The sequence below is a fragment of the Muscardinus avellanarius genome (genome assembly GCF_963383645.1).
Source record: "Muscardinus avellanarius genome assembly, chromosome: 3".
Taxonomy (NCBI): domain Eukaryota; kingdom Metazoa; phylum Chordata; class Mammalia; order Rodentia; family Gliridae; genus Muscardinus; species Muscardinus avellanarius.
In genome coordinates, this window is record NC_137788.1 from 107,144,713 (window position 1) to 107,161,693 (window position 16,981).

General features: G+C 35.6%; 1 protein-coding gene across 1 annotated transcript in view; it reads right to left on the reverse strand.

Annotated features, from left to right (window-relative positions):
- SPAG17 (sperm associated antigen 17) overlaps window positions 1-16,981 on the reverse strand; it is a gene marked incomplete at both ends in the record, with an annotated part of 222,114 nt that overhangs the window by 99,091 nt on the left and 106,042 nt on the right. The window contains 3 exons of the mRNA XM_080691512.1: window positions 6,823-6,977; window positions 15,681-15,794; window positions 16,364-16,425. Coding sequence (XP_080547638.1) covers window positions 6,823-6,977; window positions 15,681-15,794; window positions 16,364-16,425 — 331 coding nt within the window. The remainder of the gene's footprint in view (window positions 1-6,822; window positions 6,978-15,680; window positions 15,795-16,363; window positions 16,426-16,981) is intronic.

Here is a 16,981-nt window from a genome sequence, read left to right on the forward strand (position 1 = left end):
ACTCAAGGACCTAGAAAGACTGCAACATCTAATCCCAAAGCCAGCAGAAGCCAGAAAATTATTAAAATCAGAGCAGAAATAAATGAAATAGAGAACAAAAAAAATTTAAAAATCAACAAAACAAAAATCTGGTTCTTTGAAATCACTGCCAATTTCAATGTTGTGAAATTTTATGACCCTGGTTTTCTTCTAAAAGTTTATACTTTTAAGATTTACATTTAGATCTTTTATCTATTTTGAGTTAATATTTATATATGGTGTTAGGTAAGGGCCCAATTTTATTTTTTTCATGTAGTTATTATTCTTGAACAATATTTAGTGAAAAGATTATTATTTCCTTCACCAAATGTTCTTGGAAAACTTTTCAAAAATAACTTGGCAATATATGGAAGATAAAAACAAACAAACATATCAAAGTTAATCAGGAAACCAAGCATGGGAAGGAGGGAGGGGGAGGGAAGGGTTAGGGATTGTTTAGGGGCTGATTGGGTGATGTGTGCATGTATAGCTCCACAAGTTTTTTTTTTTTTTTTTTATCCCATTAAGATGTATGACTACAATGCACCAATAAAAATATTTATTTATTTATTTATTTATTTATTTATTTATTTATTTATTTATGGTGGTACTGGGGTTCCTGGAAGTCCATCTACCTCTGGGCTACACTCCCAGACCTATTTTATAGGTTTTATTTGGAAACAGGGTCTCTTAAGCCAGCGCGGCTGGCTTCAAACCTGCGCGATCCTCCTGTCTCTGCCTCCCAAGCACGGGGATTACAAGCGTGCGTCACCATGCCCGGCTTAAAAATTTTATTAAAAAAAAGGAAAAGATTAATTGGATTGACAACCAACCTACCCCAAAGAAAGAATCATCTCAAATTATTAAAATCAAAAATTAAAAAGAAGACATCTACACGGACAGTAGGGAAATTGAAAGGTTATCAGAAACTATTTTGAAAATTTATACTCCAGTAGACTGGAAAACATTGAAGAAAGCGATAGATTTCTAAGCACATACAACCTACCTAAACTGAACCAAGAGATATAGCAAGCCTAAACCAATAGCAAGCAAAGAAATAGAAACAGTAATAAAAATTCTCCCATCAAAGAAAATCCCAGGCCCTGATGGGTTTCCAGCTGAATTTTACAACTTTTACTGAAGAACTAATACCAATACTTCACAACTTGTTCTGGGAAATTGAAAGAAATGGAATTCTCCCAAAGTCTTTCTATGAGGACAGTATCACATTAATCCTCAAGCCAAATAAATATACCTCAAGAAAGGAAAATACAGACCAATATCCTTAATGACCATAGATACAAAAATTCTAAATAAAATACCAGCTATATGCATTCAAAACCATATCAAAAGAATTGTACACCACAACCAAGTTGTGTCCATTCCAGAAAAGCAAGGCTGGTTCAGCATATGCAAATCAATGCACGTTATTCACCACATAAATAGAACAGAGAACAAAACCCACATGATCATATCAATAGATGCTGAAAAAGCTTTCATCAAAATCCAATATCTATGTATGTTAAAAACACTGCAGAAATTTGAATAGAAGGAATGCATTTAAACATTGTTAAGGCAATATACAATAAACCCAAAGTCAACATCATATTGAATGGGGAAAAACTGCAAGAATTTCCTCTAAAATCAGACAAAGATGCCCACTATCTCCATTCCTTTTCAATATAGTCCTTGAGACTCTTGTCACAGCAATAAGACAAGAGAAGGAAATCAAAGGAATTCAAATAGAAAGAGAGGAATTAAAACTATCCTTATATGTAGATGACATGATCCTTTATCTAGAAGACCCAGAGAACTCAACCAAAAGACTACTGGAACTGATTAACCAATTCAGCAAAGTTGAAGAATACAAAATCAACCTAAAGAAATCAATTGCTTTTCTTTACGCCAACAACAAATCCACAATGAAAGAAATAAAGAAAACAACTCCATTCACTATAACCTCAAAACCAATAAAATACCTAGGAATAAACCTAACCAGAGATGTAAAAGACCTCTACAAAGAAAATTATAAAACATTAAAGAAAGAAATTGAAGACGACCTTGGAAGATGGAAAGATCTCCCATGCTCATGGACAGGCAGAATAAATATTATCAAAATGGCCATTCTGCCAAAAAATGATCTATAGATTCAATGCAATTCCCATTAAAATACCAACAACATTCTTCATAGACCTAGAAAAATTAGTCATGAATTTTATATGGAGAAAGAAAAGACCCAGAATAGCCAAAGAAATTCTCAGCAATAAGAACCATGCAGGAAGCATCACAATCCATAACTTCAAATTATACTATAGAGCAATAGTAGTAAAAACAGCATGGTATTGGCACAACAACAGGCATACTGACAAGTGGCACAGAATAAAAGATATAGAAACAAACCCCCACACCTATAGTCAATTAATTTTTGAGAAAGGGGCCAAAATCATACACTGGAGAAAAGACATTCTTTTCAACAAATGGTGCTGGGAGAACTGGCTATCCATTTGTAGAAAGATGGAACTAAATCCTTACCTCTCACCATGCACAGGAATCAACTTGAGATGGAGGAAAGACTTAGAAATTAGACCAGAGACTGTGAAGTTATTAGAGGAGGGCATAGGCTCAACATTCCAAAATATAGGCACAGGCAGTAACTTAACAAGACCTCCAAAGCTCAGGAAATTAAAGCAAGAATTAACAAATGGGATGACATCAAACTAAAAAGTTTCTTCTCATCAAAGGAAACCACCAAAAACCTAAAGAGAAAGCCTATAGAATGGGAGATCTTTACCAGCCACCACTCTGAAAGAGGGCTAATATCCAGAATATACAACATTCTCAAAAGACTCTACACTAGCAAAACAAATAACCCAATCAAGAAATGGGCAACTGAACCCAATAGACACTTCACGGAAGATATAAAAATGGCCAATAGATACATGAAAAGATGTTCTATATCATTCGCCATCAGGGAGATGCAAATCAAAACTATACTAAGATTCCATCTGACCCCAATCAGAGTGGCAAGCATAAAGAAATAAAATAACAACAAATGCTGGTTAGGATGTGGGGAAAGAGAAACTCTTTTACACTGTTGGTGGGAGTGCAAATTAGTTCAGCTGCTATGGAGATCAGTGTGGAGATTCCTTAGCAAACTGGGAATAGATCCACCATATGATCCAGATCTACCACTCCTGGGCATTTTTCCAAAGGGGTTGAAATCAGAGAATTATAGTAACATATGCATACCTATGTTCATAGCAGCACAATTTGTAATAGCCAAAATATGGAACCAACCTAGGTCTCCATCAACAGATGAATGAATTGCAAAATTATGGGAAATACACACAATGGAATTCTATTCAGCTCTAAAGAAGAACAAAATCATGCCATTCACAAGAAGGTGAAAAGATCTGGAGAAATTTATGTTAAGTGAGATCAGTCAACCACAGAAAGAGAAGGGACATATGTTTTCTCTAACATGCCCAAACTAGGGAGCACTGGGGATACCAGAGGGATTCCAGATAATGGAAGGGAAATCTCAGCAAACCTAGAATGGAAGGATAGGAGAAGAAGGCTGTGGTTGATTAATAAAGGAGTTACATCCAAATATGTGTAAAAGTATGAATATAGCATGGTTAACCTAGACATTCATTGTTGGGAGGGGGAAAGGGAAACCAGAGGGGGAGAGGGCACCAAACACTGTCTAAATGTATCATTTTCAATATGTTCCACATATAAATAACATTTTAAAAAAGGAAAAAAAGATGTATAATGTTGCTGTTGCATAGACTATTCTGTATGTATTATTTAGTCTATAGTTTTGCTAAAGTATGCCGTTTCCCTATTGATTTTCTAACCAGATGACCTTTTCAATGTTGAAAATGAAGTCTTCTAAGAGTACTTGTAGTATTGCCCACTTCTCTTTCAGTTTTGTTAAGATTTTTGTGCTCTGATATAACAACCATTTACACTTGTTATATTCTCTTGGTGAATCGACCTTGTTATCACTATATAATGTCCTTCTCTGTCACTTGTGAAAGTTTTTGAATTAGAATCTATTTTGTCTGACAAAAATATAGAAAATGTTATCTGACTGGATAGCATGTCTTAGAAGTATAAACTATAGGAAAAATGTGAGTCACAGTTAAATAAAGTTAAAACTCACATTACTATATAATTTGTGGGTTACATAGGAAAGCATGATGGAAATTAGAAATTAAAGATAATAAAAATTACTATCAACATCCTATGGGATAGTTGTAAGGGGTAATTTAGGGAGAGATTTTGCCATAAGTTCTTATAAGGCAAAAAACAAACCAAAAGCACTTCAAAAATAATGGAATAATTTTCTACTATAAGAAGCTGGATAAAGATCATAAGAATAGTACAAGGAAGTTAAAAAGATGAAATAAAATAGTTGAGAGCAAAATTAAATGAAATAAAAAGAAAGAAAAGATAAGTAACATTTGATTTCTTAAAAAATATTAATAACATTGGCAAACTTTTGGCAAGATTGATCCAGAAAAATACATGGGAATCACAGATTAAAAACATAGGAAATAAATATAAAATAAAATATAAATCCACTTTATAACAATAACCTTGAAAATAGATGAAATGGTCAAATTCCTAGAAAAATATAAATTGAAACTTAATCTAAAATAAATAAGAAAATCTAAAGAATCTATTGATCATGGAAGAAGTTGAGTTAGTAAACATCTCTACCGGCTTTGGTGTTTTTATTTGCAAGTTGTATCAAACATTAAGAAAAATATATCTTAATCTTCCACGAATGTTTTCAGCAGATAAAATATAGAAATAAAAGAGAGAACATTTCCCGATTAATTTATTAGAACTCTATAATCTCATTATAAAACCAGGCATGAACACTTAAAGAAGGGAGAATTATAGCTGTATCTTGTCTATGAATATAGACACAAAAATCCTAAACAAATATATTAATGAAGCAAAATCAGCAATTTCTAAATATAATATAATGGATATATTTGGTTTACCACAGGAAAGCAAATATTGCTCAACATTAGAATATCTCTTAATAAAATTTAGCAATTTCACAGATTAAAGGAAAAACATAAACATTTAATTTGATGAAGAAAAAAATAAGTTAATATTACTTCACAATCCCATACAATAAGCTCATAAAAAACTAGTAACAGTTTAACCTGATAAGAAATCTATGTAAATCCTAATTATAGAATGTTCCAGATACTTCCTTATCTGTTAGAAGATAATAACTCTCTCTCAAAATTATATCAAAAATTTTATCCATTAAGTCAAAACAGGAAAGAAGAAAGTTATAATTTGGGGCAACAAAAAATAAAACAAAGTAACCCACAAATTAATAGTTTGAGTTATTGGCGCAGTTATTGGCAAAGCTAATACACATATTAATTTTTAAAAAATCTGTTGGTGACTTTAAAATATGTGTGTTTTGTATATATACAACTGCTACTGCATATCATGCAGATCTTGAGAGAGCTCGATCAGGGGATCCACAACGACATAGATCCCCCATGAAGTATGTCTAGCATTCCTTTCTTCATAAAATTATTTTAGGATTATTTGGATTAATATGTATAATTGGAATTTTATGTATAAACATTATAACTAAAACTGATGGGCAACGGCTTGTGAGAGACTCAGACAGCAAGGATATTTTCCCAAGGATGAAGGTATTGGTCAAACAAATAATTTAAACTGACCTTAGTTAGAGCCACTGTATAAGATTAAGTTTGAGACAGCCTTGTGAAGTGAGACAAAATATACTATGTCCAGCACCCTTGCCCTAAACTTTATAGAAAATAATAATTTCTACTGTCCTTGGCAATCCTGCTTGCATGACTATGCTCTTGCTTTTCTGCCAAAAAATAAAGTATAAAAACTGTAACAAATCCTGAATAAAAGGGAGAAAGATTTGATCTCATGTGTCATTCTTCTCTCATTGGCCTCAGTTTCCCCCTCATCAACACACAAACCCCCACTCTGCTAGGGCTGGACCCCGGCACACAACCTGTTGCCTCATTAGGTTGTAAGCCCATTTTGTATTTTTTAATCCCTTAGGACTAAACTAGTAATATACAAATAGTAAATACCAAATATACATAACAAGTATTGAAAAAAATAACAAAATGCCCTTGTAGTTAATGAGGAGAGAGAAAAGTTCTAAGAGAGCAAAAAAATAACTAAAAACTGATCATTAAAAAGAAATCCACTGATTTCTAGAGTTGTGTTGGCTGGAAACCTGACTGCTTGCTTTGGAGATCGCTCAGTTGCCCAGCATTTGAATTTTCCCAATGGGGTGGTATTTGGGTAGGGGTTAAATCAGCGATGAGTACATGTTTATACACACAAGTTTTTTTACCCCAATAAGTTGTATGAATATAATGCACCAATAAAAAAAATAAATTAAAAAAAAAGAATTTTCCCCAGATGAAGTGAAATTACTCAGACCAACAGGCACAATGTTATATTGTGTAGTTATTATTTGAAATCTTTCAGAGATGTCATATTAGAGTCTAAATAAATCAAATTTAACTTAATAACATTGCCACTAGACTCCATGAAGGCAAGAATAATATTTGTCTTCTTTAGTGCTATAATTTCCACACCTATCACAGGGCATGGTCTCAGACAAGAAACTGAATTAAATCCATGAGATTACATAAATGTTTTCAGTGAACGGGCCCATCTAATTAGGCTTAGAGACTAAAATCTAAGTAACAAAATAACTAAGAAGCTAACTGAACTCAACTATCTAACTCAACTAACTCAATTGGTTACCTGAATCCAACATTGGAGTGAAGAGCAATACTCCAGTGTTCACAATGCAGGCGTTGTGTATTCATTGGATTATGAAAAACTAGAAGTAAGGAGTTGTCTTGGGTATGGTAGTAGGAATCAACACACCGATATTGTTGATGAGCTTCTTGAAGAACCTGAAAGTCAAAATAATTGCATTGTTGAGATTTTTCCCCCTCCAAAAGCAGCATCTTCTGCTGGGAAATATCTTTGCCCTTCTTCTCTTCCTCTAAGTTCTATGTTGTCAGTCAAATTAGGACTTCCAGAGGATTCTTTCCTAACTGTGAGAGCAAAAAGATACATGGTTTGTGAGGTATTTCAGCAACTCACAATTTCCAGGCATAAAGGCATTTTCTAGAAGTATTCCTTATTAGGTTACTAGACAATACATCTAGCAGTTACTGATTTTGTATTTTCTGTACCTTCGTCTAGATATTTAACTTTATCACCAGTAAAACCTCCAGATAATTAGGGGCTGCATTACAAGTTTAGATATCTCTGCTCTAAACTTATATGTTGAAGCTCTAACCCCTAATGTGATGGTATTTGGGGTGGGATCATTGGGAAATGATTACATTTACATAGTGTCAAAAGGCTGGGGCTCTCATAGGGGGAATAAGTTCCCTTATAAAAAGAAATACTGAAGGGTTTGTTTTTTTTCCTCTCTCTCTCTCTCACCTCTCTCCCATATCTGTCTTTCCTCTCTTTCCTCCTCCTCCTCCTCCTCCTCCTCCTCCTCCTCCTCCTCCTCCTCCTTATCCATCTATATCTCTATCTATCTCTGTGCCATATGAAAATTTAGAGAGCAGGAGACATTTGGAAGCCTGGAAGTGAACCCTGACAAGAATACAACCATGCTGGCATCTACATCTTAATCTCTTAGCTAAGAGAATGCTGAGAAAATAGGCTTCTCTTGTTAAAGCCAGGTATTCTGTGACAGTCTTTTATGGTAGCCGGAGAATACTAAGACTATTTAGCATAGCTAAGATTATTTTTTTCTACCTCAAAATATTAGAGCTTTCTTCTTTTTTTTTTTTAGCATAATTGGGGCTGACAACACAGAATTTGTAAGCTCTGGTGCCAGAGCTCATACCAGTCTTTTGGCTCTAACTTTTACCATTTCACCCTCCAACCATCGTATCATGCTGTATTTCGCCCTCAGCAGACACTTCGATAGTAGCCACCAGCAGAGGGGCACAGTGGGCAACTGCTTATCTTGTTTCCTTTTTACTGCCAACCAACAATAAAATAAATTGACTTTTCCACAATAAAATAAGTTGGCAGCTGTGGGCAGCTTTGGCTTCCTTACCAGTTGATCTGAAGACACGGGATTGCATATTATGTTAGGAGAAAGCTGTTTTGCTTTCATTCCAACACAGGTAGCATCACTAAAATAACACATTTTTTTTCCTCCAATTTAGATCCTTTTATGGGTGCTTTTAGAGTGGCACTTAAATTTTTGTATCTGTTTGCTGAGAGTCAATACAAGATGCCTACATGTGGCAACTATTTTTACAACTAAAAAATAAGATATTTAGGGTACCATATATTATTTTTTGAGAAGTGAATTACTCTAAGAATATAATCCCAGAAAACAAATGTGTTTATGATGAATATATGTAATTTCTTCTGTCAAATAAGAACTCTACAATCTTTCTGTTCTCATATTCTCAGAATTATAGCTGCTGTCAGTCTATGTTTGAAAAATGTTCATAACATATCTTCTCCTTTTTACTCACTGATTTTTGTCTTTTAATATGTACTGATAGAACTGGTTTCATTAAATTGTTAATTTCACTAAGAATGAGGACCCCCAAAGTGCCAGGCATGGTGTATTGGGAAAACAAAAATGAACAAGAAAGATAAAAATTTCCATTTAATTTTCATTATGATTTTGATAGATTATTCTGGAGTTCAGAAAAAATGATAGAACATCTGATATACAGAGAATTACAGTAGGGCAAAAGACTGAGAGCAGACTGACAGGAGGATGCTGCAAGCAGGAGGGGATGGTAGTTGGAAGAAAGTAGAGAAAATGGGCAGATTAATTTAAGGTCTTTTAAAGAAGTGGTTACTCCTAGAAAACATACCCCCTTGACCATTCAGAGTAGCTAGGCCATTGTCCCTCCTCTGCCCTAGCAGGAGGGAGGATGGTTATTTATAGAAGGTGAACCAATGGGATTTCAAGAACAGATAACCATAGCATGTATGTGTTTAACACATTGAACATCACTATGATATATAATTGCAATGAACCTAAAGCACCCAAAATAACCCCAAAACACAATACACAAAAAACACCAGAAACAGGGGACTCTGTGGGAGAAGTACATTCAAGAAAAGAAAAGGAAATTATAGAAAAGCCTAAGTCAGTTTTGCCCAATAGCAATATAAAGCGAGCCACAAATGTGAACTATGTAATTCTAAACTTTATAGTGGCTACACTTTAAAAAGTGAAAACAACTGTTAAAATTAATGTTAATAATATGCTTTAATTAACACATAAATGATAGCATTCAACATATAATCAGTATAAAATTATTAATGATTATATATAAATTTTATTTAGTGTGTATAGCACTTATAGAGCTACAAGTATATAGTACATAGAAAACTCGTAGCACACCTCATTTTATTATTTTTTTATTGGTGCACTGTATTAATACATCATAATGGGATAAAACTTGTGTAGACATACATGCACACATCGCCCAGTTAGCCCCTACCCAATCCCCACCCCATTCCCTTCCCATCCCTCCTTGCCATGCTTGGTTTAGTGGTTGACATCTAATATTATAGCAATTTATCCAAAATTAACAATGATAATCTTACATAATAGATTCATCTGTCTGATATCAAACTTTTGATCACTTAGAGATAACATTTCAGTATTTCTTTTTGCTTTCTTTCTTACCAGAGGATATTTTTTTTTAAGGTAAAACTATCGTACATTTTTTTTCAGAAAAAGTCTATCCTAACACAAAATATGAACTCTAAATACCCAAAACACTCTCAAAAAAGAATAAAGCTAGTAGATGTACATTTTCTGATTTCAAACCTTATAGAGTTACAATAATTGAAATAGTGTAGTACTGCTATAAAGGCAGATATATAAACCAGTGGAGTAAAATAAAAAGCCTAGAAATAAATTCTTCCATATATGGTCAAGTTATTTTTGACAAAGTTTCCAAGAACATTTGGTGAAGGAAATAGTAATCTTTTCACTAAATAGTTAAAAGATAATAATTACATGAAAAATAATAAGATTGGACCCTTACCTAACACCATATAGAAATATTAACTCAAACTAGATAAAAGACCTAAATGTAAATCTTAAGACTATAAACTTTTAGAAGAAAACCTGGGTCATAACACTTTATAACACTGAAGTTGGCAGTGATTTCTTGGATATGATTTCAAAGGCACAGGCAACAAAAGAATAAACAAACTTCCTAAAAAATAAAAAATATTGTACAATGTAAACAGAGTTAAAAGTTACTGATAGAATGGGATAAATATTTCCAAATGCTATATCTGAAGGTATATTAATATTCCAAAGAGAAATGCTAAAAATCAGCAACAATAAAAGCAAACAATACAATTTAGAAATACAATTTATTGCTGATTAGGGGAAGCATCTGGTTTTTATTTTCTGCGATATTTCTCTGTGCATGCCATGTTGCAAATACCGATCCCACTCTTGATGGCCCCAGTAGTGGCCTGGCTACCCGGTGGACTGAGGAAGAGGTCGAGTTATAGAAATGGCCCTATAGTGAAGCAATTAAGGTGACCAATCAGAGGGTATGGAATAGGGGAAGATGGAGCCTCTTTGAAACGTAGGAGGTACATAAACAAATGTATCAAAGTTAATCACCAAGCAAGCATGGGATCGAGGGAGGGGGGAGGGAATGGGATGGGGACTGGATGAGGGCTAATTGGATGATATGTGCTTGTATATCCTCTCAAGTCTTGTATTCCAATGTGATATATGATTACAATGCACCAATAAAAATAAATAAAAAGAAATACAATTTAGAAATAGGTAAAAGACTGAAATAAATAATGAATCTCCAAAGATTTTAACCTATAAACACATGAATATATTCTTCTTTGCTTAGATGTCTGCTGGATGGAAAATCTTGTTTCTCTGGTTCTGGTGTGTATTACCTATTCTTTGTAGTTCACCTCTTTGAGTATTTTCTCTAGCACTGGTTTTGAAGACATGAATTCCTTCAGTTTCTGTTTGTCATGGAAGCTTCTTATTTCCCCCATCTAATTTGATAGATAATTTTGCTGGGTAGGAAATTTTTTGGCTCGAAGTTGTTTTCTTTCAGAGTTTGGAATATGTTACTCCAAGCCCTTCTGGCTTTCATGACTCGGTTTGGGAAGTCTGGAGTGATTCTAATTGGTTTGCCTCTGAATGTCACTTGGCCTTTTGGGTTTTTGTTTGCCTTTAAGATTCTCTGCTTGGCTTCCACATTGGCCATTTTGACAATTATGTGGCGTGGGGATCCTCTTCTCCGATCCTGTCTAAAGGGAGTTCTATAAGTTTCCTGGACCTGTGTATAGATCTCTTGCTCTATTTTTGGAAAATTTTCTGCTATTATTTCTTTGAAGAGATTATTGATCCCTTTGGTTTCACCTTCTTTTCCCTCCTCTATGTTGATTATTCTTAGGTTAGGTCTCTTAAAATGGGCCCATATTTCTTCAATGTCAGATTCCTGCTGTCGGACTTTTTTTTCTAAGTTATAAATTATGTGTTCGTTTTTGGAGTGATCATCTTCTAGGAGAGAGATTCTATTCTCCATGTGATCTAATTGATTGTTTATACTTTGAATTGAGGCCTTTACTTCAATGATTGCATCCTTTATCTCTTTTTGACTCTCTCTGAATTCTTTTAGAAAGTCCTCTATTATTTCTACAGTTATTTTCCTGATTTGATCTTCTAGAGATCTCTGAATTTCTGTGTTATCAGGTTCTGATGTTGTGGGGTTGTGGGCATTCATTGCTCTATTGTTGTTCCTCTTTCCCATGATTTCAGAATTTTGTGCCTTCCCTGGGTCACTACGACTTCACTTGGGGTGCTCTATATCTCGAGTCTGTTGTAATCTCTGCTGCCTCTACTCCTTTACTGGGTTGTATCTCAAAATCTCATACCCAGGAAGTTAATTGAGGCTGCACGAGATTTTGGGGGTGCTGGGCTGGGCGTTTTACCACAGGGAGCTGTGGTTAGGGTGTGGTATCTCTGCCACTGCTACTCATTCACTGGGTTGGACTGCAAAATATCTGACCCAATGAGATTATCAAAGTCCCTGGGAGTGCAGTACAGGGATTTCTCCTTTAGGGGCAACAGTTACACTCACAGTTATTGTGCACACAGATCTGGAGCTGTGGCAGGGCACGGTGAACTCGCTGTAGCTGCTGGCAATATAGCGCCGCTGCCATGCCCTCGGCCATGAGGCTGGTGTATTTCTTTTCTGGTTTTGAGCTTTCTTCTGAGTCCCTGGAAGTCGTGATGAGCTTGACCACTAGGAGTTTTAGGCGTTCTTTGCGCTGAAAGAACTGCTGAATTACACCCAAATGATCCGCAGCTGCTCACTTCAGCTCCTTGTTTACCTTTCCTCTCTGGAGCCTGGTGCTGTGAGGAAAGATGGTGCCGGCTTGCTCTGCTGCCGCATTGCGGGCTTGATTTCTGGTCTCTGGTTGTTCTTCTAGTCTTTTTCTTCTCTGTCCCTTGTGTTTACATTTTTTATTTCTCTGCTGATGGTGTTTTCTGGCTATGAAAAGTGCTGATTTTGTGGCAACAGAGATTGAGTTTTAGCAGGACTCTAAAACGCTGCTTTTCTCCATTGCCATCTTCCCAGACGTCCACACACCTCATTTTAGACTATTTACCTTTTTCATTCTCTGAAGCTTCTTGTGACTAGTGGTTACTGCAGTGGATGATGCCAGCTGAGACAGTGAAGAGAAGAAGCTTTCTTCCCTTACCACTCATCTCACAAAACCAAGGCAGGCAGGCTTATGTCTTGCAGACAGATTAGATTCTCCCCCTACAGAATCTAAACAGACCAAGAGTACAGACCTAATACTCCAACAGTGATGGGTCTCCCAAGGAAATCATCAGCCAATCACCCAACAATGAAGTCATTTAGCGACATTCATGCAGCACTTAGTGACTCCCCCTACAACATGTACATTTTTAGCTCTCATTATTAATAAGCTAAAAATATTAAGTGTTATACTTTAACATGAAAAATGGGGACAAAAAACTAAAGCCCCTTTCCTAACAATGACAGAGAGAGAAGAAGAAGAAGAAGAAGAAGAAGAAGAAGAAGAAGAAGAAGAAGAAGAAGAAGAAGAGGAGGAGAGGAAGAGGACGAGGAGAAAAAGAGGAGGAAGAGATGAAGAGGAGGAGGAGGAGAGGGGATGGGGTGGAGAGGTGAGGGGAGGGGAGGGGAGGAAAGGACAGGAGAGGAGAGGAAAAAAGAGGAGAGAAGAGGAGAGGAAGCTGGGGAAAAACAGAGCCAATTCAGGAGGAACGCAACTTCAAGGGATTTTAATATACTCATAGAGGCAAGAGAAGATATTGTATCAGAAATGTGAAAATTATCTAATAAAAAGGTAACTTGGAATTGTAAATAGAGCCTTAGGAATTTAAAATGTCTTGATATATGAACTGTATGGAAGCTGAGCAATATTTCCAGATAAAAAAGACAAAGTGTTGGAGATGGAAGGAAAAGATAAAGGAATTGAAAGCTCAGTCTAGGAAGTTCAGCACCTGAATAATAGAAGTTCAGGGAAGAAAGAAGAGACAATGGAAAGGGGTAGGTATCAAAGAAATAATTGTAGAAATTTCCCAGAATATAAAAAGGAGTTTCTAGGTTTTACTGGGCTCATTAAAACAATACATACAAGAAGAATTATGCCAAGATGAAATCAGTAGGAAATCTAGAGCACTGAAACAAATCTTACAACCTCCCAGAGAGAAAGAAAAAAAGTCAAACAATGCATCCGAAATAAAAATAACTTCATTTTTCCTCTTCTAGATCAGACTTGGAAGCCATAAGACTTTTGAGGAACATATTTAAAATTTTAAAGAAAAATTCTTTTTAATTCAGCATTTTATGCAAAGCCAAACTTTCAGTCACTGCAAGGGTAGAATTAAGATGTTTGCAAATACCCAATGCTGCAAAAATTTGCTTGCTACATATCTTAATTAAGGAAGCTAGTGGAAAAGGTGGTCCTTCACACAAAAGAGGGTAACCAAAGAGAAAAGAAGACATGTGGGTAAGGAAGCAGAGTATGTAACTGGAAAGAGGGGCGATGGATGCGATGGTAAAGGGAGGCTGTAGGACCACAGGTGCAGCAAGGCTGGTGTGTATGGGCAAAATATCATTAAGACAACAAAATGGATAGGTATCTATCTATTATACTTGAATGTAGTAAGAGGAAAGTTTAGGGCTGAATTAATGGTAAATGCATAGTAAATTACATAAATGGGAGAAAAGGCAATTACTAATGTCAAGGACAATACAGGGAAATATAACCATAGAATAATACACAGCTGTGAACAACTTTTATATAACAAATAACATAAATATTGAATATCCACACAACCAAAAATTATGATATAGTTAATAGTATCAGGGAGTGGAGATGTGCTAGATTGGAGTAAGAGAGAGAGTGAGTGAGTGTGTGTGTGTGTGTGTGTGTGTGTGTGTGTGTGTATGAGAGAGAGAGAGAGGAAGGGAGAGAGAATATGAATGTGTGTATATGTGTTAAGACGGGTGGACAGAGCTTGTTCCCAATGAAAGTTAATTGATAATGATGGGGCAAAATTAAAAATAAAACTAAAGTAAATCTACTCGTTTGGAGATAACAGAGCTAGGTATCAAAAGAACCAGGCGAATGCTCTGAAGATTTTTGCCTCTGGGAGTTGAATCATGGTCGGGTAGCAGGCAGGAGGCTGCTATTTTTTTATACTGAAATTTTGTAGAACTTTCTGGCTTTAAAAATACATCCTGTGTATATGCATGTTTGTCTCATTTTGAGTCTCACTGGCATATAATTACTATGTATGAATTAAAATATAAAAATGTGACTGTAAAACTTTGATAGAAAATAAAATACGAGTTAAAAAAGCAATACGAAAGGAGTAGAGGTTTTGTACAAAACCTAAAAAACAACCAAAAAGGTTAGTTTTAGGATTCCTTGTTATTTTGTGTTGAAAACACAAGTTCTCCAGCCAGATTTCCTGGGATTTTTATCCTTCTCAATTTAGCAGTCACATCAACTCAGCAAAATCTGCTGTTTGATCAAGAGGCTTCAGTTTCTACATTTTAAATAGTTTCTACATGATAGGATTATTATGAAGAATAAATGAGCTAAATAATCGATATTGGCCATTGCCTACCACACGACAAATGCTTACTCAGTGTTAACTATCATTGTTTCTCTTGACCTATTAAAACTGAAAATACTGTGAAATGTAATGAAAGCTAAATGAAATGGAGAGATAACATGGGAAACATGAGGTTGATTCCTGGTAAAGCTTTATTTTTATTTCTAGAAAATATATGCCTCAGTCATGTATATTTATTTATTTTTAATAAAGGTTTTTACACCTCCTTTGTAACTATTAAATACTTTGTAAAGTATTTTAAATTACTTTGGAGATTTCCTGGGAATGCATACTTCCATCTGGGAATAAACTCATTTTGTAGTTGAAATAAGTGGAAATATTGATCTGAGAGGGTGACCTAGGAGTGAGCTGTTCTAAATCACAGCCGATCCCCAAGACCTGTCTGACCATCTCCTGGTGAATCACAGCCCATAAATACCTGAAGCAGTACTTTCGGCTTAAAATGTTCAGTAAAACTCCAGTCCATTAGACTGCGTTGCTGTGTTTTCTTTATGTCCTCTAAATTTGCTTCCACCACCATCTTCTTGGGTTTCTAAAAGGAAAAAAAAAAAAATAGAAACATAGTTTCAGCTAAATTTACATCCAAATGGAGCCCTCTTGGACTCTGTCAACAAACCAGCATGCACTCCATCTAATTGGGGGAAATCTGCATATGTATAAATCCATATGGCAACATTTTAGGAGAGCTGCTGCCAGAAAGAGTATGCCTTTGGCTTTTTTCTATGGGCAACATAATCTAAATATTTTTATTGTTAGGTTATACTCTTCTGAGTCCTGTTAGCAATTACAGGAAGGTTTTCTGAACTCACTTCAAGACGACGTTAGTTCTACATAGCTGTATGGTCAGCAGGTGTTTGTGAGGTTGCCAAGCCACGCTGTCTAGAGAGGAGCAAGGAGCTGGGAAGTTTTGCTTAATCTGGTGAGCAAAATTAACTCCTTTCTCTCCAGTTGCAGCTGATCTGGGGATGCCTGAACAATCATTCTCCTCTAGCATCAATATTTCCCTTTTAAGTCTCTTTCTCTCTTTCTCCTCAGTCTGGGTCACAGTTTTCTCAGATCATCTGACTTGTCACCCACACGCCTAGGAAAATAATTCCTTACCTTCTCCAGAGAGTCAGCCTTTGTGACTGCTCCATCTTTGATCTCATGGCTCGTTGTCTGCTCTGTAAATCAAAGACACCAACAGCCAGTTGTGTTGTGTCCGGGCTTTGTTCTTGCTTTTGGTCAGTGATGGGCCCTTTTGTTGCCCATATGATCTATGTTTTTGTGCTGAAAAGGTAATTCCTGAAAGGCATGTTTCCTGCCTCCAAAAGGGTGTTTGTGTCAATAATTCTAAATCCAGGCTACTAAGAAAAGTTATATTAAACTCCATGAAAAGAGCACAGCTTCTTATCTGTTGTTACTAAATCATATCAGATACTCTGCTTTAAGGTCATATATCATTCACTTCTAACAAGGTAGAATGTCTTTAAAACTGCAAGTATTTACTGATTAAACTAATGCAATTGCTAGCTGGACATGATAGTAGTGTAAGCCTATAATCCCAGTATTTGGGAGGCTGACACAGGAGAATCACAGATTTGAGGCCAGCCTCAGCAACTTAGTGAAAACTTGTTTCCAAATTAAAAAAAAAAAAGATTTGAGAGTATAGCTTGAAGGTAGGAACCTTGAGAAAGCTCAATTTCCAGCTTGACAAAATATGAAAACAAAAACAACTAA